Below are 27,799 nucleotides of genomic sequence, written 5' to 3' on the forward strand. Positions count from 1 at the left end.
AAAATCAATTTTAAAATTAAAAGCAAATAAAACTGACCCCTGACCCCTGACTTCATTTTTATTTGCCAATGTGGCAAGAAGACTGCTGGTCACCTTAGAAATGATTTTTTCTGCTATTGATTTTTTTTTATTTATCTCTGCTCACTCACCAGCAGGCTGTAGAAGAATACATGGACAAACACCCCCAGACTACAGATAATCAGGTACAGAAGATGATAGAGGAACTCCATGTCCAGGATCATAGCTTTATACCCACGGGTGAAAGTTCCACGATTTCCCACAAAACTCATCAGGAAGATAATTTTATTGCAAACCTGGGGAAGAGAAACACATTTAAACAAAAAAAAACAGGAAGGATCAAAGTTCATAACTTTGCACTGATGTGGACTAACTATTCTTAAAATTTGGTGCTTTAGACGAGAGATGGACTGCCTTGTGGTTGCAAAAAAGGTGTACGGGTTTCACAGGTGTGGTTACATTATGACAAAGTTAAATTTGTCAAACTGCCAAACTAGATCAATTATGTCATTGAGGCCATAAGTCAAACCAAATGCTGAATGAAGATCCTGTGAACTTTGAAGAATAATTCAGACTGCTTAGATCTACTTACTAAAAGGGTAAAAATACATTATTTTTAAATATGAGGTAACAAAAGTCAAATGCACAACACAGCCCCGTTTTATGTTTTTCTATCCACGTTTGATCTAATTTATTTTAAACAAGTTCATGACTACCAACAATGCAAAAAGTGCGGCTCTAACTACAAGACCGGATGCTTCTTATGATAATCAATAAAATCTTGCTCTTAAGTGACAAAAGTTTGTGTTACCACACAGTGTTGACACCAATATTGCCTACACTGCCAGAATTGTGACATATCTGACACTAAACCATGAACACCAGACCATTTTATGTGTGCATAAAGATATTGAAAGTCTACACGTTTTTATGGTCCTTTTTGCTTTGATCATGTTTAAAGCATAAATTTTGAGGAAAGGGACAAATAAGTACAAGGACAGGAATTAAATGTCGCATTAGTCACCCTAAATCCTAACCTTAACGAGTAACAATACACAAAGGAAAACTACCGGAGGTGCAACATTTAAGCAGACTGAGTAAAGACATAAGCAAATGGAATTAAATTAATATCAAGCTTTCTTACATTGAAAGCACCAAGCAGGAACAGAGTTGGCTCCAGACCGACTGAGAATATCAGCCGCAGAATGGTGGAGGCGATCAGAGCTCTTATTCCATGAGGCTGGGGCAATGCAATCACTATGGCCAGAGACACAAACATTCCCATCCACAGAAGGGCTGACAAGTGTGGCTCGAGTGTACCTGCAAACCAAATACTGGCTGAAACCTTCAATATCAGAGTGTTTCTTCACATTTCTTTTGTGATCAAAAATAACCTACACAAATACATATATTTTAAGAAAATATTTACAAAGTCCAAATATGCCCATCTTTGAAAAGCGATGCAACTCAACAAGCAAACATCTTTAACATACAAAGAAAATGTCAGACAATTATAGTGCAAAATATCCTTTTAATGCAAATGGAACTGGCAAACCATACTACATGATTTAAATTAGTCCGTGAGGGACCTGCAAAAAATCATTCCAAAAAAGGAGGTCAATAATGAACCTGTGCAACAGCCACGATGGGAATTATTTTAACACATTGGATGGGACTTCTCCAAGCTGTGTAATCACACAAAATACAAAGGTTATATAACGCAAGAAAACAGTGACATACTTGTGTATTTTGTACCTCCATGGAGATAAATATGAACCCACCTCATGTTCATTTAATCCATCAGTAAATCTCAGATTAATATCAACAGATTGAATTTAATAGGTTGCGAGGAACTCTCTAGATATCACATTTTCAAATTAGGGGTAAAAAAAAAACATTGAGCATTAAGCTTGAAATAAAGCCTATTTCTTAAAGCAGGAGATCTTTCAGGGGCACAGGGATGGAAAATGCGTGCATTTTCTGAACTGGGTCAATTTGTGTAAGTCAAACAGGAGGACCACAGCTGTTTACAGACGACCTGTCCTTTTTTTGATAAAGTCACATAACAGGTGCCAGTTATGTAGCTGTGGTACTAAAAATACCCCACGCTTTTGAAAGATTAATGAAAAATTGAGGGAATGACCATAAATTATCGAGTGTTTAATTCAAGGTGTCTCGATCTTAAAATGCTACTCTGATCATCTTTCCCTTTTCCACAGGGCGTACTGACTCACGGAAAGCAAAAAAGAACCTTGAGCTTTTGTAGCTATTAAGAAATGCCACTACAGTTCTAAAAAATACATTATTTTTGCTAAGACAAACAAGGCAAAGGGGCTTTGTGAAAAAGATGGCCCAACTGACGCCTGAAGAGTGACTGAAAATCAAAGACACTACAATTCTTGGGTGAGAGAGGAGGTGGGGAGATTCCATTACATGTTCAATGATTCGGGAACACGGGAGGTTTAAAGCAGTCATGTCATACATGTTAAATACACATTTCTCACATGTTGATACTCTGTTTATTTTGACCTATTTAAGAGTGATTTCTTATCGAACACTTCTATCAACACATTGCTCTGTGCTTCAATAAAGGGTGGAGGAACCATCCAACAATAACCTGTGAGCAGAACGAGACCAAATGTATTTGGTTTTTCACGTGACTTACCGTGCTTGGTAAGAGTTTGTATTATCTGTTGTGGAAGTGGTTTTCTGTGCTGCCTCACATCTGCTATGTTATATATGAAATTTGTGTTTCAAATTTCATATATAACATGACAAACGTCTCAAAAGCCTTAAGAACTGTCCTTTCATTCTGAAGGATTTTAAAACCACATCACAATCTCAAATAAGTAGTTCCTGAAGTGTCAATTTTGATTTACTGTTGAAAATTAATAACAGTGTTTAGGAATTTAGTGTAAAAACACTGCATGTTTGCACATGCAACCCAAAGGCACTGGCAAGAAACAGTTTGGTGCATAGCAGCAAACTATTGCAAAGAACTTGCAGGCATGGAAAACCTTTAAAAAATATATGACTTATATTTAAAATTGTAGTTTGAAGAATTAAGTTACAGAAAACTCAGGAGCAAAGACAGGACAGATGATTTCATGAGGCACTGTGGGTGTTGCAGATGCTGATTCAAAAAGAACTTTCCAGTCACGTCTTTGTGGGGTTCCTGGATAATAAACTGCTATCTAACAAATAAGCACAGCTGCTGGATGTGCTTGTCCCACTTATACCAGGCCATGTTTTTCACATAAATTTGACGGGGTAAAATGTGGAGACCGCATTTTAAAAGTTTAAAGTTAAAAATTGAGACACTTTAAAAGACATTTTAAGAATTACAAAAAATATTCCCATTTCTTTTATCTGTGGACTAACACTAGTGCTCAAGTCACTTTTAATTTTACAAAAAGCGGTGATTAAAAGCTCAGTGGAGAGACAAATTCTTTTTTAGGCGGATTTGAATACTTACACATAACAATGGAATACAATGATACTTAAAAAATACTTTGCATTTTTTTCATATAATCACAAAAAGTGATTTATGTACATCAACACACAGCTACTATGGTAAGGCCAGATTTTCATTTCCAGTGCTGCGATGAAAGCGTCCTGATCTGAACTTTTCCTGGAGCAATACTGTCTTTAACAAGAGGATGTCTAAAGCTGGGGTTTCAGCAAAGCTCTGACATTTTTGGAGACAGATGAAAGTTCCTTGTTCAGAGCAAACAATTTTTTCCTTACACAGAGGAAGTACAGACAAAAGCGACTGCGCTGCTTGACCCCAAGTGAGAACAATTGAAAGTTTATCTGAATCACAATATAGGGTTTATTCCTCCATCTACATATGCTAACAAAGGAATACTTCATTGCACTGGTCACACAGACTATGACTGTTGCTGCTTCTTCATTTGGGAAAATGCCCTATTATTCAGGTATAAGAAACAAAATGCTTTGGGTTTGTAACGCAGATCAAAACATGAACAATCATACTGAAGCTTATAGCTTAAGCTAGCTTTGCAATACTGGTGCACTACAGGCTACCAGGTTTAAATATGCATCTGAAACCAAGAGACAGAGAAGCCTTTCCTTATTTTCAAGTGTAAAAACAGTGGATATTTAGTTCAGGTATCCTTTAAAAGATTAGAAACTTTCAACATTTACCTGTATCTTCAAAGAAACTTGGCACAAATCTAGATGCATCAAAATAAACCTCAAGTAGGTTGAGACCTTTATTTTCAAAAGGTCATGTTAACGCTTGATATGAAATTGTGACATGTGATATCTGTCCGAGTTTAGAGGCCTAAAAAAAGCCAGTAAGGGCTTTAAACCCCGCAAGGAGCAGAGGAAGGGGAATTCAAGACCATCACCTGATCTACACATGCAGTAGGAGAGGAAAATTCTGCTAAACAGAACTGATGTGTAATAGTGAAACTGTCTCAGAGTGAAATTTCATATTTGAAACAAAAGGTGACTGGTTTAAACACCTGCCCCAAGCAAATGTACCTAAACCTTTCTTCTCACATTTCAGGAATAAAAGTGATATCAGTATTCCTCAGTTTATTGTCTGTTACAGAATTTAATTATGTGTCGGGGAAAATAAACGTTTGGTCTCCAACGTTAACAGCCAGTGCATCTTTCTTTTGCATTTTTTTATGTAGAAGATGTAATTACATGAAGATTCCAAATTCAAAAGACTCCTTACAACCAAGGAGCCTAGAGCACTAAAACACACTGATGTGTTGAAAAGAAAGACTGTGTGTTAATTTGATAGAAAATAATAACACTGACACAGCACACTTCAAATTAAAATCTTTGAAATGTTAATGCTCTTTTGGTATCCATAACCAGGTCAAGCAGTCAAAATGAAAACTAATTAGACACTGTTACTTGTGACATTTACCCAGGTATTCATTAATAAGGTGCAAACGTTTGTATGTTTTGCATAATACCGTAGTACTTGTGTAAAAAGTAGATAATACTGACAGAGGGTACAGGTTCTTCATCAAGTGCAAGAACTTTGTGGGCCACAATGACTGGTGGATATAAAGAGCAAAAAATGTTTTAATGCAGTTAAATGATTTTTAATACAAAAGTAACTTGTGTTACACAGTCTGAAAGCTTAGGCTTTGTCGACTTTAACTTTGTCACAGGGTCAGGGTATTAAGAACCAGTGTTATTATGAAATGAAAAGCTTTGCGCGTTCCTCTATTTTTTGCATAGCTATGGATAAATGGCATTTCTGATGCAGCAAAACATTATTATTATCAATTCATTAGGTTGGTGTCTTTGTTTCAGGGTTCCATTTGGGACTGTATAAACCCTGGCACTCACTTATGTGCTTCGGTTAGGTAGTAGGTTAGCATTAAGGTAAAGTACTTTGCTCATGGGAACGACAGTGTCCTTAGCCTGAATTTGAACCCAGGGCCTTCCAAGCAGGATTTCAGGAAGCTACCTGTTAACGTCACATTGCCACTGCACGTGGAAGTGCAGAAGTGCTTACATGCAGTTACAATTCAGCTTTCTAGTTAGCATGCTGGACTGCTCCCTAAAACTCACTGATGCGTATTGTTTGTACTTTAGAATAAAGCCCAAATCAACCAAGCATCCCACAGGTTTCCTGTTCTTCAACGGGTTTGTAAAGCATGTAATTGAAAAGGCACTTCTTAGCACTTTTGCTTACTTACTCCCCCTTCTTTTGTAGAAGCTCTTGAAAAGTTAGATATAAAACACATAAATAACTGGCTTCTTTGTTCTGCCAATGAGGAAGCTGCTGTGGAAGAAGTCAAATAAAGGTGAGAGAGATGAAAATTACTGAAGTGGAGGATTTGTTTCTACACATCCTGCTGAGGCTTATGTATATTTAAAAAAAAACAGAAATATCAGATAAAACGCAGAATGATCTGTCAGCTCTGCAGCTCAAGGGGAAAGATTTGTGTTCCAGAAAAACGAACCCCACCCACAAACAGCATTTTGGGAAGGCCATTTCCAGCAGAAAAAGTGAAGCCACTCGTCTCAGACAAATCCTTACCACAACAGGTTTCTTTTTCAAAGAGTCAAACCCAGTATATCTGGGCACTTGACTAGAATTTCTTAGGTCCACTCACCTCCCCGGATTCCCTCCAGAGGATAGAAGAAAGCGACCAGCAGGTTCATGAGCACAGCCAGGTTGAAGGAGATGCTGCTCCAGAAGGACATATTGCGGGAGCACCAGTAGAGCACAGGCTGGGCTGTGGAGAAGGAGACAACACAACCCCAGACTCTTCACACACCATCTGACTGGGAACCTCACGGCCACATGTGTCATCACACTAACCATCACACCCTGGCCTGCAAAACCCTTATGGAGCTGAACTCTTTACTTTTTTTGCTCCCTAGAACAAGAAATGGATTCTGTTTAAGAGGGGGGAAAAAGGAGGAAAGAATTTCTCAATTTTCCTCCTGGTTCTTGTTCCTCAAAAAGACTCAGGTGGTAAAATGAGCCTCAAGGAACCCAAACGTGACCAACAGTCTGCAAACAAACATCTTCAATTTCTTAGATTCAATACTAATCGGGCTGTGTGCATCTGACACTTGAAGAGAGAAGCTTTCAAGGCCTCCAAACCTAATTTATACAACTCTGCTCTGTTAACTTTGCAGCTGTACTCCACCCATAAGTCTCCAGTTTAATACAATTACAGCAAAATAAGACTCTTTAAGGCAGCATTAATTTTTAGGTGAAGTGTTAAACTGGATTTGTTTCCTTGAGCTATAAACTGCAATTAGAGATTTTAGATTTCTGTTAGCTGGTAAAGTATTCGGTTTAACGGATGCTATTTTGAAAGCACACTTTGGTTTGGTTTTAAAGGAAAAGAGGAAATAAGTGAGGGGTTTTTTCTTCTTCTAAACACAGGCAACACTCTCAAGTCTTTACATAGCACAGAGAGACTGCAACTGCACTTCTCAATTCTGATTCATATAGATAACTGTAATCATGTGTCTGGCACACAGACCTCAGCAGCACATAGTGTAATTCCCCTGGCAGAACAACTGCCTTAGACAATCCCATTCAGAAAAAAGTATGCCGAACCACACAATAGTTTAGGACGGCTCAAAAGCATTTACCAGGTCATGAATTCTTAGGAATACTTAGTGACGGAAAAACAAATGAACAGGCAATAACAAATGTTATATAACATCATTTGGAACTTTACAAAATAAATACTACTGTATATGCTAATGTCAGAATGTCTAAATACACGTTGTGGACAATATTAACTATCCAAAGCTCTTTTTGCGTTTGCGCCAAACTCAAATGACATAAAATTCAGTGCGACTGACAGGCTGCCTTCATAAAAATTTTAAAACAACAGTCAGTACATTTCGCCACTCTTGGTATTGCTCAGGCTCAGTTACCAGTGGGACGCTAGAACAAGCAGTAGGTGTAGTTGAGCACAAAGCAGGAAAGTGAGTATGGGGTAGCGTGGAATGTCTGGGAGATTTCGGGTTTTGCTTTGTGAAAGAACGCCTGCAGCTCTGGGGTTTATCAGGCACCATGGGCCTAATAGCTCACTTGGGCCAAACGTAAGAAGGGCCCCTTGGGGTTTCGCAAGTAGTTCGACCAGTCAAGGCACTTGCACAAGCGCAGGTTGAGACCAGGTTCGAGCCCCTTCATGCTGCACTCCCGACTGCGAGTGGGATTCCCCAAGCAGCGGGGCACAGAAGGCCGATAGCCACCGACAGTCTAGGCTGGGTTAGGTCAGCCACCTCGGTCAACTCCCGGGCGCTTCCAAGCATACAGTGCTGTCGGTGAGGGATGTGCCTCTAACTCCAATCAGTGTCGAACCTCCTTAACAGGGCTGTGAGGCAAAACGGGGTGGATATTTATCCCTGTGTGAGGTCACGGGGTTGGGATCCGAGTAGCGAGCCGAGATGTGAAAAGCAAGCAAATTGGCAAAAAAAAACAGAGAGAGCTCTCACTGCACTTGGCATAGATCCCCGAGTGGCAAAGCTCTGCTCCTGCAGACGGCTTGCACTGTCAGACACCAAGAGGAAATGGAGCAACTGCACTTTGCAGAGCCTCTAAGTCGGCACCCCAGTCATTTCAAGCCTTCTTCCCTTCACCAACCGAGATGCGTCTCTCACAGAATACCAACACTTTGAGTGACATCTGCCTACACTGTAATGAAAACATTTAGCAACACTGCTTTTCACCTGCTGAGATCTCAAAGAGATTTTTTACTTGTATCACATTATGATATCAGTTTAAGGGCAGCGTTCCTCCATACCTCTCTATTACATAAGGCTTTGAGATTACTTTTTTTGTACAGAGCTGTGAAGATTAGCTGCTAACAGAAAATAAATGGCTACCACACAATTGTGTTTCTGAATAAAGAAGGAAAAAATATGTTTAAATGCATTTATCGCATGTAACTGTAGTTGCCAGACATTAAGAAAATGGTTACATTATTACAAGGCTTTGTAGCAGAAACTCCACCACTTTTAAGCCAAAACTGGGGCTTTTATTCAAGTTCTGCACGTCTCAAAGCAGGTATGGGCAATGGTGTGATACCTTGACCAAGCAACACTACATTGATGAGGCTGAAATGGGTTGCCTGTGCATCTCTTTGATGAAAATGGCAGATGGGCATTCCTATTGCATGCCTTTGTTCTTTTGAAAGAGCGGTTGTTTTCACCATGTAACATCAGTGCAATTTCTGAATGGGATTCCTGGCCAATAGCGATGCGCAGGTCGGCTTGTTTTTGACCGGCACCCACCCGAGCCGATTTAAAATGATAGAAGGTACAGACCCGAACCCGGTCCGAACCTGCTCCATTAGAAATTACACCTGTACCCGTCCGCGGTTGTGAGACACGAACCCGCACCTGCCCGACCTGATCGAAAATCTTTTGTTTTTCTAACCCGAGCCCGCCCGACCTGCGGGTAAACCGCAGGTGTGAGTCAACCCGCGCATCACTACTGGCCAATTTCGTTGCTGTTCCTCGGACATGGAAATTTAAAGTCAACTCACAATCACATGAAATTAAAACTTAAGGTTCTAACGTGCATTTATACGTCCTCACCCCCTGGCTCTTACATTCAATGTGGTTATTTGTTTTTTTTTTTTGCGGGGGGGGGGGGGGGTACTTGACACTGTACGCAGCAGGATCAGAAGGCCGAGGTGGGTGAGCTCGCATAAACAGCTACAAGGAGAGTTACTTAGAAGACGCACAGGGAACCGTGTTTGTGTTACCAACAGCCTCTTGTGTACCTCGCAGCTTCTTCTGCCAGTTCATCTCGTTAAAGAGGTCTTCCGATCTCAGGAAGAAGTCATTGATCTTGCTGCCCTGCTCATCCCGCTCGGTGGTGTAGTAAACCCTCAGCTTTGACTCGTTGGTGAGAAACTCACAGATGTTGGGGACAGGGAATACGATCTGCTCCATGGTGCGATCCTGCCGCACAATCTGAACAAACAAAGCCCACAACAGTCAGTCATCCTTTCAGGTAGGGGGTTCCCTGATTCTTCAGGCCTGGAGGGACCACTTTTTAGGACCAGTGTCTTCACATGGGACCCCCTATATTTAAAATATCAATGCAATTTCAGCAACAATACAAAAAGCCAGGCAGTTAATGCAAGCCACATTTAAAAAGTGAGAAAAATTGAGTCTGTGTGTCTGCGTAGATCATTGGATTATGTGTTCTAAGGCTTTCCTAGAACTGGACAGAGAAAATGGCTGAGGAGGTCTGGGGTTTCCCACACCTCCCCTTGGGAACCACTGCCGCAGACGCCTCCCCACTTTCCATTCTATTCAGCACTGAATAATGTCGAGGTCCACATCTGCTCTAGTCTCTTAATTCTTGACATGTCTGGGATCACATCAGGATTTATGGGATTTTCAAGGGCACTCTTAGGCATATATTTTGCAATCTGCCCTGCATTTGAATGCAGACTTTTTAAAGTAAAAAGTCAGTGCTTTATCTAGAAGAATTAAAGTATCATGTGCATTCCCAACTAATCACGTTGCTATGGGCTATAAAATTACACCAAATGACTGTGCTCTTAAGCTAAATAAGAGACAGATTTTTAAACTTATATACAACTATAAAGGGAATAACAAGTCGATCATACTGATCACATATTATTCTTAACCCTTCAGAGTCAAACATTCTTTGACATTTTAAGAGGGTACCATCTACAGTGTATAACTGTTCAGGACTACGAATGTCAGCCACAACTTTCTAAATTAAAAAAACATTTACATCAAGACATCTGCTTAACATGATAAACTTTGGTTGCCCATGATATCCCTAATAAGTATGATAATAAGCTGAGGTCTCCAGAGTTCTCATAAGTTATTTTTCAGTAGACACAGCTTCATCTGTCTTAAAAAAGAATGGTAAAATAGAATATAACAAAGCACAAAAAATTGACATTATAAAATGCTCATTGGAGGGATGTGAATAATTTAAACATTATTCTATATGTTCTAAATGCAGCACATCTTTAGAAGCAATACATTTTTAATATGTAGTGGTTATTTTTAATTGCCGCTTATATGAAAAAATTGGCACTCTAAAATTGAAAAGCTCCTCATGAGCTTTCCCACTCCGTCTCCTCCAGTCTCTACACTCAACAGAACTCTGAGTTGGAAAATGATGCAGGGGAATTACTCTTAATAGCTTTCAGTCAGAGGTGAAGCCACCGCTGTAAAGAACAACATAGGCAGTTCACAAAGTGAACATCCAGCATACATTCTCTTTGTCTAGATGCTTTGAATAGAATGCTGTGTAACTAGAATTTCATAGTCTCCCTTTATATATATGGTATTTCTTGATAAATTCATTTGTCATTGAAACATTGGGAATTATTTTGTTTTGACTTTGTGTAACATGGTTGTGCTATAGATGCTAGTTTAAGACAGTAAGATCCATTACCGATGCAAAGCATACATAAAAAGCATACATCTTTCATTTGGCTTTATTTTTTTTAAAGATACATTTAAAAAACAAACAAACAAACAAACAAACAAACAAACAAACATGATAAACAGGACAATATCAAAAGCAGATTTAAAAGAAACAAAACAAAAATATCAAATACCACTTTGAGAAAAAGATTAAAATGTCAGCTTGCAAGCCAGCAATCCCATGTGATTTATTGTAAAATAGGTTATGCTGAAAAGCACCTGGTACTGAAAATAAACAAGGGATCAAAGTATGAAATGCTCAAAGGACGTCTTATAGCAGGACAGTACAGAACACCTTTATATTAATCGTAGAAAACTGCAGCTCTAAGGGCAGTTTCCCTGTCCACTGTCTGTGCTCACTGACCTCGATCTGAGCAGTGTGCTTGGCGTAAAACTCCAGCGCCTCATCTCCTTCTCCATTCTGGCCTCCAGGCTTCAGCATGTGCTGGAGCTCCTTGTTGTGGCGAGCCAGCTAAGGTTGAAACCACAAACTGCGTTAGCAGACATTACAGCTCTGATAATCCCCCACCACAGATGATGACATTTCTAAAGGTTATGCCATTTTCCCCTTCAAGCTTTCTGAAACTGCCTTTCGAGGATGAAATGCTTCACAGCAGCAAGGCTCGTCTGGAAGACGTTTTGGCTCATGGTTACCTCCGTGCTATCATAAAGCATCACTTTTCCATTTATATACAAAATTTGCAGGTGAGGCAGTGTTTCCCCCCAAAGAACACACATTAATAACAAAAACAAAAATGAGGTCTACACTGTGTGGAGTTACTCAAGCCTAAAAATGTTTGACACAAATATTAAATGATTCTTACACAGTAAGGAGGATAGTTCCCGGTCACTTGCAAACATAATTGCAATTTTTTTTGGCTAACTTACAGGTTGAGAGATCTTTTGTTGTTTTTCGGAAAATCTTAAAAAGCCAGCCAGATAAGAACATCCCCTAAGGGAAAAACTTTTTTGCTTGAAACAGAGTAGAGAACACAAGCAGTGCGCCCATGTCACATTGAGCTGCAGGCAGTATTTCTCAGACACCTTCAAACCACGATTTCAAGCACAGAAACCCCATGCTGCCCTTAAACCAAGTTTCACTATCACAATTTATCCCACGTACAGCATCTTTATGCACCACTGCCACTAAAAAAGAAAAATAAGCTGCAAGACTTTGAATGCTGTGGCCATCAAATGGAACTTGTGAAATGGGAGAATTAAAGCGGAACTAAAAAAAATTCTTAAGCAGAATGGCTATTTTCACTGAAGCTTCATCTTCACCTAAAGTGCTTTTGCAATTGCCTAACTGAACTTTACAATTTTCCCAAAATAAATGTTTAGGCATATACTGTACCAAAATGGCAACAGCTTCTTTAGTGTTCAGGATTAAAGCACACCTCCAGAACAACATCAGAAACTGACAACAGTCTAACTCGATATAGAAATCTATGACCGTCTCAAAGGGCACACATGCATCTACTGTGCGTCTTGCAAAATAAAACTTCCCCCACCCTCCGAAGCAAAACGGGATGTTCAGCCTGACTGCTGCCTGCAATGACTCTAATCAGTGGTGTCCAACTCTGGTGACAGAGGAAGTTTCCATTGTGCAGATAGCTAACATTGTAGAATTACTGTACAAGGGTGGTGCTTTCCAATGCATAACATACTGTACTGCTTTTAAGCTGAAAATTGCACCCTCAAGCCAATGTTAAGGTCATATTCTTGTCCTTGGAGTGTCAAATATCCCATTATCTGTCACTATGTCTCCTTAATACCATGTTCATCCTAGAGATAAGAAATATATTTTCTCTCTGCAGAGAAGAGAATGTACTTTAACAGAGGGTACTGTAAAAACAATCTATTCTCAGTTTTCGGTGGCTTTAAATGTGAGATTTCCCACAGATTTACATGTAGGTTAAAGGTTCCACCTTGGAGTTGTATGCTCTATACCTGATGCGCCAGAATGTAGATGTTGTGACCCACGTTGCGGGGAGAGGCTGCATGATCTTCCCCATTTTCTCCCTCCTCATCGGTATCCTCAAAATCCAACTCTCCCTGCAGATATGCCTTCTTGATCACTTCCACCTGTGAAGGAAAAGCAAACCCGCGTTCACTCAGCACCTAAAACACTCTCAATAGTTCACCAGCAGGAATGAGGGTATAAATGGAGATTACTCACATTTTTCTGTGGTTTTTTTCCTCCACATTCCACAAAATGTGTTTTAACGGGAAAGTGCATTTTGTTATCATTTTAAATTATCCGACAAAGTTACAATAAATCACCAACTAGTCCTTTAAAAGGTCTCACTGGTGTTCCCAATTCTCACATTATTGCCAGGATTTTATTTTTTGCTGTTCAACAAGCCAGAAAACGAGGTCAATAACTCTAATTCCTAAAACCGTACCAGCAGAAGGAAAAACAAACTTGGATGAAAAACTAATCACAGGAAACAAAAAAGACTACATCAGCTCCATCAGTATTTTCTGATGATTTAATCCCCTCACAAGTGATGCTTCAAAAGTAAAAGGCAGGGGGACTGTGGGTGGTAGCAACTGGGAAGCACACTGAAAGGTGTTAAGTGGCACACCCACGTTCAGGAAATCCTATCCACGCAAATGGAGCAATTCATTTTGAGCAGATTGGGGCCGACTGTTACATGAATGGAAATCAGCAGTCGTTTTTCACACCAAGCGGTCCAATTCTGAAGCGAATGCAAAGTGTGTCCTATTTTTTTCTCTTCCGCCTCAAAAACAAAGCCAGACCTGATCTTCCCGTTCTATGCTGTACTCCAAGTTCCAACACCAATCTCTAATGGCTCGCATTCGAGTTTTGATAACAAAGGAAACCAAATAAAGATGGGACAAAAGTGTCTAATTTTTACCAGCTCCTTCGGCCTCATGTTGTAAAGTATTCTCTCTGCATTTTCACTGTCATGGCGGCTTTCCATGATTGCCAACAGCAGCTTCGAAGCATTGTTCTAGTGGAGAAAGATTGTCAGATGTAAAGCAAGCAGCGCTGACCTCTGCATCCTCTGTTTCTTCCCTACTTTTTTTTAGGTCTAATGTTTTTTAGCACAAAGACAAAAGTCAGAAGTTGAACACTCAGACGGAGGGGTTATAATTTCAGATTTCTGTTAAACCGGGACCACGGAATATACCAGAATGACCCTAATCATTTAAGAAACAGAGACATGCTTCTTTTTTTGTGTTCTGAAAAAAACACAAAAGAGGTCTCCTGAGTGGTTCAACCACAAGTTGAGCTTGGAGATCACGAGACTGAGCCTGGGACTTGCCCAGGAATTCTCATGCAGTGGTGTGCGATCAGCTGAGCTCTGTTGAGGGAAGGGTGTAATCTGGCCTGGATTCTCTTGACTCTCTCAGTGACCCCCTCTGGCCTCCTGATCATTTGCAGACGTGCAATGCTGTCAGTGAAGGATGTGCCTTCCCACCAATCAGCTTTGCCAAAGGGCTGTGCTACCTATGATGTTTTAATAGATGGGTCAGAGGTACACTTCCTCAGTCGCTCCTGTGTCTGGTCACAGGACTCGCAGCTCTGAGCTGACCTGATAAAAACAAGACTGACTGGCTATTCCAAATCATGTGGTTGTAACTGAAATAATTGTCTATTAAAATCCAAAAAAGTTTTTAAAAAAAGATACATTTTTAGGTGTCTAAATGTAAGAAGAACGTGTGAATAATTTGGACACTAGCGATTAAAATAGGACTTGAAAATCAAAACTTTTTCTATGACTGTTTGAGCACGACCAGGCTCAAGACCAACCAAGGAACGACCCCAGCACTGATACAACTGACAGAATGCAGAAGCAGCTATTCTGCAGCCAACTTACCTTAAGTTCCAGCACTAAATCCATTCTCTTCTTACCCAGGGGATTGATGTCATTGAGAATCAGGGCAATGATAATGTCAATTCCATTCGACTCATGTGTAGCAATGCAGTTCTGAAAGAAAACATTAGAGCATAATAGCTCCAGCAAATATGGAAACTACAGTGTGAAGAATATTAGTGCTAAAAAAGAAGGAACTGTATTAACAGACGCAAGTCCCACAACAGCCCAAGAGGAAAGAAAGAAAAAATGAGTAGTATTGACACAATAGAGGATTTTTATAGTATTGTTGCCAGAAACAATTCAACTGTCATTGGTTTTATTACCCAAGTATATTGAATCATCTCAACAGGAGAACACAAAACCTTTTAAGTGAGAAACTTTGAATATCCTAGACATATCAGAAAATGTATATCAAGGTGTGAATGCAAATCAAAATATTTGCAGCAAAACAATACACAATGCCTTCTAGTCGTTAGTAATGAATCAGAAATACGATGCAAATTAGTACACTTAACTGAGAAAAGTGTTTTTTTTATTTTGACTACTTGAAAACTGAATTTACCATTTGTAATAAATAATCCATTTAACTACTGCTGGCTAAGATGATTTTTATGATGTCTCAAACCCCCTTTACCTAGAGATTGAAAACATGACAGGTTTTTCGTTCAAGACAGATGTCTACAGGTTTTACAAATAAAAAGGGTGCACTTCCAACAAATTCAGACATAATATCAAGGGCAGGAGCATATCTAAAAATTAGAAGGCTTTTTTTTCTAGGGTTAATGTAAACCAATGTTGTCACCAGCAACCAGATGTGAGATTCAGTGTTCAGCTGGGCCTCAGCATTGTTATGAGGGTGTGGGGTTTTCTCTTATTAATAATAACTCCTTACATTTACACAGTGCTTTTCTGGACACTCCACTCAAAGTGCTCTACAGGTAATGGGGACTCTCCTCCACCACCAACAACATGGAGAACCCACCCGGATGATGTGACGGCAGCCATGGTGCGTCAGTACGCTCACCCTACCCAGCTATCAGTAGGGAGGAGCACAGAGTGATGAAGCCAATTCACTGCTGCGGATTATTAGGAGGCCGTGATTGGTAAAGGCCAATGGGAAATCTAGCCAAGACACCAGTGTAACATCCCTACTCTTTTCGAGAAACGCCCTGGGATTTTTTAATGACCACAGAGAGTCAGGACCTCGGTTTTACATCTCATCTGAAGGATGGCACCTTTTTACAGTTTAGCATCACTGTTACTATACTGGGGCAATAGGACCCCCTGAGCCCACTAACACCACTTCCAGCAGCAACTTCAGTTTTTCCTAGAAGGTCTCCCATCCAGGTACTGACCAGGCTCCCACCTTCTGAGCTTTAGTGGCCTGCCAGTTGTGAGATGCAGGGTGATATGGCCGCTGGCTCTTAGGAAGCAACGTACCTGGTTCTCATGGCAGGGGCCCTGGCAGTACTCAGTGAGGCTCTCCACAGTCTGATTGATAAGGGCCACATTCTTCTCATTGATATAAAGGCCCAGGAGCCCCAGCCCCCCTGTGGTGCTGCCACAGATACAGTCCAGGAACTGCAGGGTCTCGCATACCAGATTATAGTTTGTTTTGTTATTCTGACAACGAAGAAAGTTCTGAGGGGAAAAAAAAGGGCAGAACATGGTGTTTCAGCATTTAGGTCTTTTGGGCAATATGAGCACTGCCAGTAGATCGCCTCATCCCATCTCATGCTTTGTGAAGGTCATCTGTTTCACCAACAGTGGCAAAATTCCCCAACATAGCCAGCCCATAAGTACATCTGTGTATCTTCTCAGGATAAAAAGAAAAAATCCTTTTTGAATATACAGCAGGTGTTTTTGACAACAGTGGTGGAAAAAATAAATGCTTTCCTACACTTTAAGTGTTGTTGGTCGTCTTTCTCCGGGTGACAGGGCTACAAAACGTTTAATGGAAAACTAATGGCACTACACCAACATGGAGGCCAAATAACCTTACATCCCTGTACATTTGCAATTATCTTGAAGTGTTCAGTTAACGGCAAGATGTACGTAATTTTAAACACCTCAATGGGATCAGACATTACAGCAACAATTAAAGTGTCTCACAGAGGCTGACCTGAGAACAGTGTGCACTGTCCACAGAGAATATCCTTGCTCACACAATCTCTAATCCAAAGCAAACATTCAATGCCTGACAGCATTCAGGGCTAAGAGACAACTCAAGGCTAGTTGCTAATGTGGAACTTCCCTCGAATGAATAGAAACTGTGTTCTGCTGCATTTTTTTTTCAAGAGGGGCACATTGAATTGAATACAAAAGTCTATTTTAAACATTATGCAGATTAATTTCCACCCTGTACGGTAACTTGTGACTTGAAAACATCTTCTTAAAAAAAAAAACTGGTCTTAAAATGTGCAGATAATTAACAAGGAAACTCTAGTTAGCTACTGGGTGGGACTGGATGTCTCTCTCATGCCCTTTCCCAGGTCATTCTCACAAAAACATGGTCTCCTCCTTCTCAGTACTCAACAAAATCCCACAAACCCTCCTTTCTCAGCACCAAGTGAGAAGTGCTTGGCCAGACATTTTCATTTCCTCCTGTACACAGATTCACACAAAACAAAAGCTTGAATTATACATCATCCTTCTGCTCCACTTCCAACAGGAAGGAGTAGCTGACTGACCCTTTTGCTTCAAGTAGAACTCCTCCTATTTTAAATCAAAACAAGAAGTGCACCTTCCAGCAGTTTGACCATATTTTTAGAGAACTGGTTCATCCTTTTTCCTCATACAGTCTAGAATGAATTACTTTGAATCAATTTGGAAACATTAAAGGGATCAATGCATAGGGTGAAGAAGGCTGGGATCATGAGATCAGAAACTAAAAGTGTATTCACTCATTAAACACTCATGTTTCTGTTCCTAGGTTCGTTTCTATAATAAATGCCTCCTCTTGGAAAATTCACCAGCGTGTGGCTTGCCAGCACAGCCCGCCTACACCACAACGAGACGGTGTTGCTCGAGGGCTGATTGTGACATTGAGAAATCCCCCAGGCTCAGGACTGACCTGCAAGTCTCGGTTGTGGTTCTCACACAGCAGCTGCAGGAAGCGGAGGATGGGCTGCATGATGGAGATGACGGTGCTCATTTCGCCGTCGTCCTTGTTTTTGTCTCCTGAAGTGGGCTGGCCGTCGCCGGAGACGAAATGCTCCTCCGAGTCGGCCTCCCTGCGGTAGGAATTGTAGGCTTTCTTGGTGGCAGAGGAGGCCTCCAGCAGTTGCTCGCGTACCTCCTCTGTGATCTGGGCTGTGGCATCTTTGGCTTTGAGGTGGAAGGGTTGGGAAGGAGGAGAGAAGAGGGAGAAGCTTGGACTCAGAGCTGCTCTGACAACGACGGAACACTCTGTACACAAAGCAAACTTGCACCTGGGACCTTAGCCTCTTTGCCGAGGAGATCATTGGATAATGTGGAGAGGCGATGTGGCAAAGAAATAATGTTGAGAAACTGGGCCTTGCATCCTGTGTCTGGGGGTAGCTGTGGCACTGATAATATTAATTTTAAAGTAATTTTAAGTACTTTAAAGTAAATAATTGGTGCCTTAATTCAAACAGTTCTTTGAATATTCAAATTAAATTCCCTGTGTGGTAAGGGTATCCAGTCTGGGTAATAAAACTGTGATATCAGTTTGGTACAACAGTTCTGGTTACGACTTTAACAATGTGATCACTATACGCTAAAGAAGCTGGCAGTACACAGATCTGCTGTTGCTCTTGGACAATATGCAAGAACACAAGCCAGGAAAGGGCTACTTCTACCCAACAGCAATAACCTACACAGTTCATCAACAATAACGCCTCATTTTGCTTGTGGTGCCCACTGACCTTTCTTGCGGACTGGCACATCGCGGTCAGAAGCGTCATCGTCCTTCTTCTTATTGCCGAGGTCGCTGGTGTTGACCGTGACGGTGGCTTTGATCTCCTGCTGGGCTAATTTCATCCGGTCATAAAACACCTTGAAGAACTTCTCGGACTTCTTGTCCTCTGTCAGGCGGCAATAGAAGGAACGCTGCAGATGAAAGACACAGACCAAAAAAAAGAGAAAGAATTATGCTTCTCTTTTTTGACTGTATAAAAAACTGTTTTATAGAAACATATTTGAAATTGGATTGGCTTCTCAAATGAGAAGTTATATACCTATGTAAGGAAATATGGATGCATACGTTTATATATAAGAGTCAGATCCGCCACATGGATTACTTTAGAGTAAACAAGTTAATAAAATACAATTAACTTAGGTAAACCTTTTACTCTAAAAGCTTTTCTTTTTCAGAATATGCATTCCAATTCTCATTTCTGTCATATTTCACCTGTCATAAACAGTATGGATGGACTGCTATGTAGATGGGGGGAAAAAACACTGCTTAGAGTTTTACAAACAATACTTGTTAGTATGAACTTCCTCTGTTCAAGTCACTCATTATCTGCACAAGCTCCTGTGTCCTAGGAAAGTTGCTATAAAATGGTAACTGAGCCATCAGAAAACAGCCATTTGATTCTCTTCCATTTCAATAAATAGCCTCAACAAAGAAGAGGATGAATGGCACTATGATTAAATCAATGTACTTCATTCCTTTTCTGCCAAGTTCCAAACCTGACAAGCGCAGGTTAAGTTAAACGCAATCAATGATCTCCATTAATGTAATGAATTTTATTCAAATCACACTGACAAATCCTGCCCCATTTTCATCCGACACTCCTGTTTTACGTAAGGTCTCGGTAATCTGCTAAGCAGTTATTGGAAGGGTTACTGTAAAGGCAAATTCGGCAGAATTACACTTGTTGGAAAAAAAAATTAGGACAATCCTGCCCTGCAGTTTAGGGCCAGTCCGGTAATTATGTGTGAGAAAGAGATATCAGCTGGTATCTAGACCATTTTTACAAGCTTTTTACATAAGCAACCTTCTTACGGAATCAAAGCTCCTCTCAGTCTTTCTCCAGCTAGAGAAGTAAACAACGCAGCCAAGATCAAGCCAGTCCCATCTGGAAAACTGCACTGAATCATAGACATTTGCAATTTAACAAACTGTACCTCAGATCATTAACTGACACTGGCCACCTGGACAATAGATGGGACCGCAAGAAAATGTAATTAATTTTAAGCCTGGATATCTCTAATCGCAATCCAAACAGCAGAAAAAGAGATTTGTCTTTGAACTGAAATAGACAACAATCTGCAACATGTGAGATAACCACAAGTACACCACCAGCATGCAATAAAAAACATTTTTTCCCATATTTCATTGAGTAGGGCACTTTTGGTGACCAACCACTCCTTCAATATGCCGCAGAACAACCCAGTATGCAGTGCAGTTCAGGTGTGCAAGGGGTTCGGATACCCAAATTGCTGACTCAAAAACTAGTGGACTAATCTGTATGTAACAAGTGACAGGAAGAGGTAATTTTCACTGAGATATCAATCTCACCTCAAGATCACCATGATCAGGACACTACGAGCTACTGTTGCTCTGTCAATTTCCTGCTCAAGGTGTAGCAAACAAAAAAAAAAGAACAACTTTCAACCTCTTCAATAATTCTGCACAAACCATCCAATAATTTCCATTGCAAAAGGTGTTCCTTTGTGTATATAAACTACAGAACACACAATGCATGCTATAGCAATCGTGACTGATGACCGTGAAAGACTGGAAACCAAAGTTATTGCTACAAATGTCATAATAAATCAGTCATGTAAATTCTTTTCTATTTCAGTAACAGATTTCCTTAATACACTGCAACGTGCCTTTACTACTATACCAAAACTCTAACCCTTACCATGTACCTCCGGTGAAACCTTACATTGCAACTCAAAGCTTGTACACAAATATAATTCTGACTATTATTTGAAGCTTGGTTTTTAAGGGCTTTCACTGCCACTTACAGCTGAAGCATTCATTTAACAACCTCCGCGGACAAAGGAGTGGTAAATAATCATGTCTTAAAGTTACGACAACATTGTCAGTGCTCACTTACAAGGAGTAAGTAAGCAAAGTTACTTTACATACTGTATTGATTTGCATTATAACCTCCAAGACATAAAACATCTGTTGGCAGAGTGAAGCTTGGATATATATACAGACATGCACGGTTCTCCGATTTTGCTACTGAGGGGGAGCCCCTGATTTTCAAGAAACATTTTTCAGAGGTAATCTGACCCACTTTATAGCACTGTAAACTGTGATATTAGCAGTATGTGAGTGAATAATATTTTAGGTTTTAAATGTGGACTGTGCCTTGTACTGACATATTTGTTGCCACAAACCTACTGAAAAATCTTGAAAGACTTTCAACTGTGGAAGTATGGACTGTGTACAGTATGTCCTTATATCTTTAGATTATATCCACATTTTTGGATTAGAGTGCCAGAGGTTTAGATTTTGTCATCCTAAAAACTGAGTAATTATACTGAAGTTGAAACTTGGTGGAACAGAATCATGTTATTGATAGCTAGACAGCAGAAAGAGATTTGAAATTAAGAGTCCTCAAAAAAAAAGAAGAAATTATTAGCACACATGAATATGGGTCTATCATCTGAAAACTGTAAACAATATTCTTTTTAGCAAGAAATTAAGCTATATTTGTTCCTTTTGCAGTACATTAGCTGAAGTAGGTCCCAACTCTAATTTATAACATTACACACATTTTATCCAAAAAATGACAACTGGCGCAAGAAAGAAAACGTGCAGGGAAGCTCTAGTTGCAGGTCTGTGGTGTGGGCAAACCTTGCGAATTTTGTCCAAGCACTAGGTGCTGTCAATCTGAGCCGACAGTTCTGGAGGAGAGACAGCCAGAGGAAGCCTCTGTGGTAGGTTGAGCTGGAATAATAACAATCAGATTACAATTATCCCCTGTGCACATCACAGCTCTCGCCAATGCCTTCACCCATTGGAAACCTTGGAAACCTGAGCCACTTACATAACATTCACCTCACACTCTGCCCGTGGATTAAGGTCAGCTGCCTCTGCCAGGGGCTATCTGCAAAGTCCATCGAACAAACATTCATTCGCTTCACGACGAGCAACACACGGGGGGTCTCGGCCAGCTTGCAAGTCTTTGCGTTATCCAATACTGTTCATGCCCATCTTTTACGTTATCTTAGCAAGCGGGGAAAACCTCCCACAGGTACCTGAGCTGGCAAAGGCTGGAAAAGACATTTTGGAGTGAAGAACTGTTTTGCAACAAACAAAAACTAAAAGCAATGTTTTGAAAATGCATATTTGATAGATTTATAGTACATTTGATAATATATCGTTCACAAACACACCCTTTAGCACACCCTGTGTAAACAAGGGTCTCTACTTTAAAAGAACCCCAGTAAAATAAGCACTCCATGACCCATTTTATTAACACCATTATTTTTTTCCCCCAATGTTTTAGATTGTTACTGCAGTTCTAAATTTGCTTGTCAGTATGGAAAGCTCTTTGGTCACAAATGCAACTATGAATTCACAAATCTAGGCAGAGATGAATGGGAAAATCCCTGAACCTAAAATTGGAAGGGCTCATGTAAACTTTTCCAAGGCAGGTGACAGGCACGGAATCCGTGTATATGGGAAGAAAACCCCTTCTATTTATGGATTTATGGACCTTCCCTATAAGGAACGGAACTACCCTACACTTCCAGCTGGGTTTCAAGCTGCTCCACTTCGTCTCTCAACGAGTGGCATCATATGTGCTTTGAATTCATCTTGCACCCCGATAGGTTGCTGGAAAAGATGGGAATAGCTCCCTGTATGTGCTAAAGGCAGTAGAGCTGCCTCAAAGAAGGCCGTTTGCTTCTTATTCTGCACACCTGCACCATCGTGCCAGAATCAATGTCTTGAGGTTATTGAAAAGTGGATTCGTCAAGCTGCCATTAGATGCAGAGGGCCACTCTGGTGTAATGCTGTGTTCAGCAAAAGCAGCCGTGTGTAATTGCAATGGGACAGCTTTCTGTGAGTGCTGATTATTACACGGCTTTCAATACCTGTACTCTCCCCTTCCTACTTCAGATCAAGTGCAGGACTTTTAAACGTGTATCGATTGGCCTAGCGTGTGAAGCGTAGGTTGGCTAACATATCAGGACTCGGCGGGGATGACTTTACTGCGCACTACGGCACCATAAAGTTGTTTCATAAGAGGGAGGTGCACAGGGCTGTGGGGGAGGCCTACCCCAGTTCTGGTGAGAATTCTCTTTTTTTTTTTCCTCTGTAAATTTATAATGAAGTCCTGCCAGGCTTTTTAGTGATGATCCCTCGGTGGAATAAGAATGTTCAACAGGCAGGCGGGGGCGGTCTATTCTGAAAAACAAGGTCATGCCGATTCCCCCCCTCCTTCTGTCCCGGCACTTGGCATCAACAAAGGGATGTTATATAACTTCTATTTATAACCTACATGTTCTCTCACTGCAGGCAGAGGAGCGCGCCGGAGAGGGGGATTTAATGAGCTCTGAGGACTCTCGCGCCTTTCAGAGCTGGCATTAGCCAGCTTGTTTTGAAAAGCAGGAGCAAATGAAGCTGGCAGTTGTGGGTGGACGACCATTGTAGGTGGAATCATGGAAATGTCATTCACAATATTTCATTCCCAAGTTTTTCTTTCATTCCCCTCACTCCCTACCACCCTCCCTCTACAGGAAGTGCTTATGGACATTTCCTTGCCTTCCTCGCAGTCTAAAGGCATGAGCTAGTATATGACAACACTTCTGGCCTCTGAAGCACGACGCTTTGGTTTCCTATCACAGTTTTTGCCTCAGAGAAAGAGTAGTCGCTTTTTTCTCATCTTTTTTGCGCTTGGTGGTTTGAGAGACTAAAAACGTTATGTTCCTAATGGCACTAAGGATAACGGATTTGGTGACAGGTCTGACAGATGCAAAAGCAGGGCATTATGAAAAAAGAAAACTATATCAGTAACAGAAGTATCTGATGCCAGTTTTAAAAATAGTTCTCGCTGTTAACACTGTGAAGATGTCAATCACCATAACCTACAACCTTTTCCTGTAGCAGAGACAAAGTCTTACGGCCTTGTATTGTAGCAGGGAAAAGGCTGATAGAGATAATTTCATTGGGACAAGACACAAACTGGGCATTTATTGGAGATAAGCAGTCTTTTCTGCCTTTGCCTGCTCTAGTGCTTTCAAGGCAGGTGCATACTAACGTATTGGAGCAAATTTAAAAGTTACAATGATTTCACAAATCTCAGTACGAGTCAGATCTTTGTGGTGGGCTCATGCAGTTCAAAAACTATTATTTAATAGGACAGATGCACAGAAGTCATTATTTTGAAAAAAATGTAGTTGGATGGTTGGAACAAACTGGCACTGTGGAGCAGTGGTCAGCATTGCTGCGTCACAGTCCTGGGGCCTTGGGTTCAATAGCAGACCTGGAGAGCTACCGGCATGGGTTTCCAGTGCTCCAGTTTCCTCCCACAGTCCAAAAACATACTGGCAAGCTAACTGGCTTCTGGGAAAATTGGCCCTGGTGTGAATGCGTACGTCTTTGTGTCTGCCCTGTGATGGACTGGCGTCTCATCCAGAGTGTGCCCTGCCTTGTTCTGGTTGCTTGGCAAGATGGACTCTGGCTCCCCTTTGACCCTGAATTGGAAAGAAGTGGTAAGAAGATGGATGGGTGGCTAGTTGGATCTCAGGTTAACATGCAATTAATACAAGGCTTCTAACAATTCCTCCATGCTTCTCACCCCTCTCTTCTCTCCTACTCCAGATACTACTCTACATACAGTATGTTCCTTCTCTGGGAGCAGCATTTGTGCCATATTAATGAACTTTGACTTACAAAAACAAATGTCCTTATTTAATAAATTAAGCCACTGAATTTCAGCAGTAAGAACGAGAACTAATCGAACTAGCAAGTCCAAATACTAGTTTATTTAGTATTTACTATAATAGGATAAACTGGTCCCATTATCTACCACAACATGAAAGAAATTAGTGGGTATAAGGGTCACGATTAACAATCAGCTAAACAATTTGGATTCATTAACGAGTCGGAGTCCCTACAAGCCTGCCCATTAACGCAGCTGAAATCTGTTTATCTTAAATACAACTGACAAGGGAAGGAACAGTAGCGAAGCAGGGAGCTCCTTGCATTTGTTAGTATGCACAGGCTGCGCCGTTGACATCTATTATCAAGGCAGCTGTTTTGACGTCATAGAGGGGGCACAAAGAGGCAACTGCGCATGTGTCGCTTATATAATTGAGCAAATACTTGACCAGACTTTTTCACAAAAATACGCCCACATTTAGCTGGCTGGTTTCCACTGGGGACGCTGAAGACAACATTGCAGGAGGCTGCGGAATACTTTGCACTGAGAAATTACTCAGCTGGCGTACAGTACATCATACAGATCCTATATCTACGATCAGATTAACGCTTTTGACATATGTGGTTAAGGGCTTGTGCATCATGACTTTTCTTCTTAAACATTTTTCAAAACATGCATTCATTTTCTTTAAGCTGTGGGCCTTCCAGTTAAACGGGCGATCTTGTGCACAGCCAAGTTTTTTTTTTCCATTTAATTTTTGGCTACCCTTAGTTCGCCGAGGTATGTAGGTCACAAGCGAATCGTTCACCGTGTTGCGCAAGTATGATTAGGAGATCGAACTGTAGTGCGTGCGTAACCTGAGGAGTCAATGAAAGGGGAGAGGCAGGAATGAGCTGTCTCTCTCTCTATTGGGGTGTCTTCTAGGATTTTCCATTGGCAAGACTTCTCAGATCCCACCCCACTCCCCATCCACCCTAATACTATTAATACTATTACTTGAGCTACACGTTATTTCGAAAACTCTTTTAGTGAACCTTTAAGGTTGCTCACTGCTGTAGCTTTCTTTCAATTTCTCACTATTATCAATACTGATACTAAGAAGCTAACATTCATACGTGTCCAGAATCCTTCCCAGCAACTCCACTTCTCCTCAGAGAATGTCATTAGTTTTTATCACCCGGCCTTGGATGACCTCTGACTCCATCTGTTGGAACACTGTCAGCTGGAGTAGCATGAGAAAAAATCAAGATGCTGAGCCAAAGATTTCTATAAATACTTCCTGGAGAAAACCTGGGACCTTCCCTGTGGCCTGAAAGTGTTCAGATTAAAGGAGAGAGATCATTTGCATGATACCTTACGTGAATCAAAAAATGAATGGAATGTCAATATGCTTTATAACAAAAAGTTGTGTTTGGTCTTCAAATATATTCAAAACATCCTTATTGTAGACTCATTTACTTATCATAGTCAATATAATATAAAATCTCCTTTCAATCATAATTTATATATAATTAATTTCATTACTAGCACTTCCTGCACTTAGTATTAATGGGATGTTTTCAGGAGGCTGGAGATCTGTGATGACTGCAAGGTTCTGCACTGGTCAGGCACATCAATGCATAGCGCTACTCATTCAGAAGGATCCAAAATTACTTCACCTGTTGGGAGAAACTCACTTCTTGTCCCACTGAAGTGAAACTGCATCTACATGATGCTCAGTAGCCCCTCTGTACTTTCAATTAATCTACATTATTGATCATGACTTAAAAAATGATTTCACCTATTGAACTAAGGGAGAAATTTAGGCAGCTTAGACTGACCACACCAGAAATGAAATTTAGCCAGGATCACAGGGTTTGTGCAGATGCAATTCCCAAACATTAAAAAAAAATACTTCTCTAAATGGACTCGGTTACTATGATGTCAGTTTCTGACCACTTCTCATTTTCAAAGAAATTATATACAGGGGGATCTTTGCCACATTTTCTTGAATTTAGGAAATGCTCTGTTTTTTTCAAAGTGTACAACTTCAGATACAAACAGCTTTTTTATCTTACTGGATGTCAAATATTTGCTTTATGGGCAGAGGTGTTCTGAAACATAATTTGTTAACTATGCAACAGCACCTCGTGAGGAATAGAGGAGAGAGTTTCACCATGGTGGAAGTAGAGGCCTGGAGCTTCGTCACATTGCATGCTGGCTCTCCGCCTCCAGTTGCTCCAGTTGTGTGGGTGCCGTGTGTTAACTGGGCATATGGAAGTGCCGCATCATTGCCAGCTCCAGAAACGGTATTGCTCATCGATGCCTGCCCTTTCAAGCATTCGGTGACTCAAGAGTAGGTCTCGAGAAGCAAAATAGGCCAAGCTCTGCAAAGGATTCTCGCAAGCAGCTTGGGAGATAGCCTACATAGCGAACATGGTGACGAACACAAAAACCCACTTCTGCGCGACAAGTTTCAAGACGCTTTGGCCCGTTTTAAATGTAAAGGTCCGATAAATTACTGAAACCACAACGGACATGGTCATTAAGAGTGACAGCCATGCATAACTCTGGAAAGCAATTCATGACAAACTGAAGAAATTCCCCTACAGGAAAGGAATGATGTGCAGAGGGGTTTGAAAAAAAAAAAACTCATGCTACGGAATGTGCAAACAGAGGAAGTCAGTCTAAGCTAATCACCCACGTCAAAAACACAAAACGATGTCAGCTTGACATGCTAAAGAGGAACACTGTGAGATTTCAGGAAGATGTTTTATTTAATTTGAGGAAAAATGGCCAACATTTAGACACAAAAATCAAAACAAGCAACTGTTTTGATGGATAAAGATTAATCTACAGCAGTGGTTCTCAAATGTTTTGGACCACGTACCACCCCTGATCAAACCAAAGCATCCAAGTACCACCTACAAGTCACCTCATAGGAACCACAGAAAACCTCAATGATCAACATGAGCGTGCGCACGCACACACTCACACACACAAATAGCACTGAGCACTTAGTTAATTTGGATTGTACCACTTTGTAGCTGTTTTCCAATGCATGCTCACACTAGCAGTGCTATCTGTGTCAGCAGAAGAGCTAGTGTCGGTGGCTGATAGGGTTACCATACATCCAGATTTTCCCGGCCGTGTCCTCTATTTTGATCCTTATATCTCCGTTTGGGA

At 40.8% G+C, this 27,799-nt stretch overlaps 1 protein-coding gene across 14 annotated transcripts in view; it reads right to left on the reverse strand.

The window, feature by feature from the left end:
- Window positions 1-27,799, reverse strand: part of itpr1b (inositol 1,4,5-trisphosphate receptor, type 1b) — a 137,091-nt gene that overhangs the window by 20,858 nt on the left and 88,434 nt on the right. For 9 of the 14 annotated variants that reach the window (XM_015347346.2, XM_015347343.2, XM_015347341.2 and 6 more), the window contains 11 exons: window positions 18,704-18,887; window positions 17,890-18,143; window positions 16,257-16,457; window positions 14,817-14,927; window positions 13,851-13,946; window positions 12,919-13,053; window positions 11,333-11,440; window positions 9,234-9,465; window positions 6,129-6,251; window positions 1,163-1,338; window positions 150-314 (listed from right to left, as the gene is read on the reverse strand). In XM_015347346.2, coding sequence (XP_015202832.2) covers window positions 150-314; window positions 1,163-1,338; window positions 6,129-6,251; window positions 9,234-9,465; window positions 11,333-11,440; window positions 12,919-13,053; window positions 13,851-13,946; window positions 14,817-14,927; window positions 16,257-16,457; window positions 17,890-18,143; window positions 18,704-18,887 — 1,785 coding nt within the window. The remainder of the gene's footprint in view (window positions 1-149; window positions 315-1,162; window positions 1,339-6,128; window positions 6,252-9,233; window positions 9,466-11,332; window positions 11,441-12,918; window positions 13,054-13,850; window positions 13,947-14,816; window positions 14,928-16,256; window positions 16,458-17,889; window positions 18,144-18,703; window positions 18,888-27,799) is intronic. The other 5 variants (XM_015347347.2, XM_015347349.2, XM_015347348.2 and 2 more) reach the window with 1 other exon arrangement.

Source organism: Lepisosteus oculatus, chromosome 4 (genome assembly GCF_040954835.1).
Source record: "Lepisosteus oculatus isolate fLepOcu1 chromosome 4, fLepOcu1.hap2, whole genome shotgun sequence".
Classification (NCBI taxonomy): domain Eukaryota; kingdom Metazoa; phylum Chordata; class Actinopteri; order Semionotiformes; family Lepisosteidae; genus Lepisosteus; species Lepisosteus oculatus.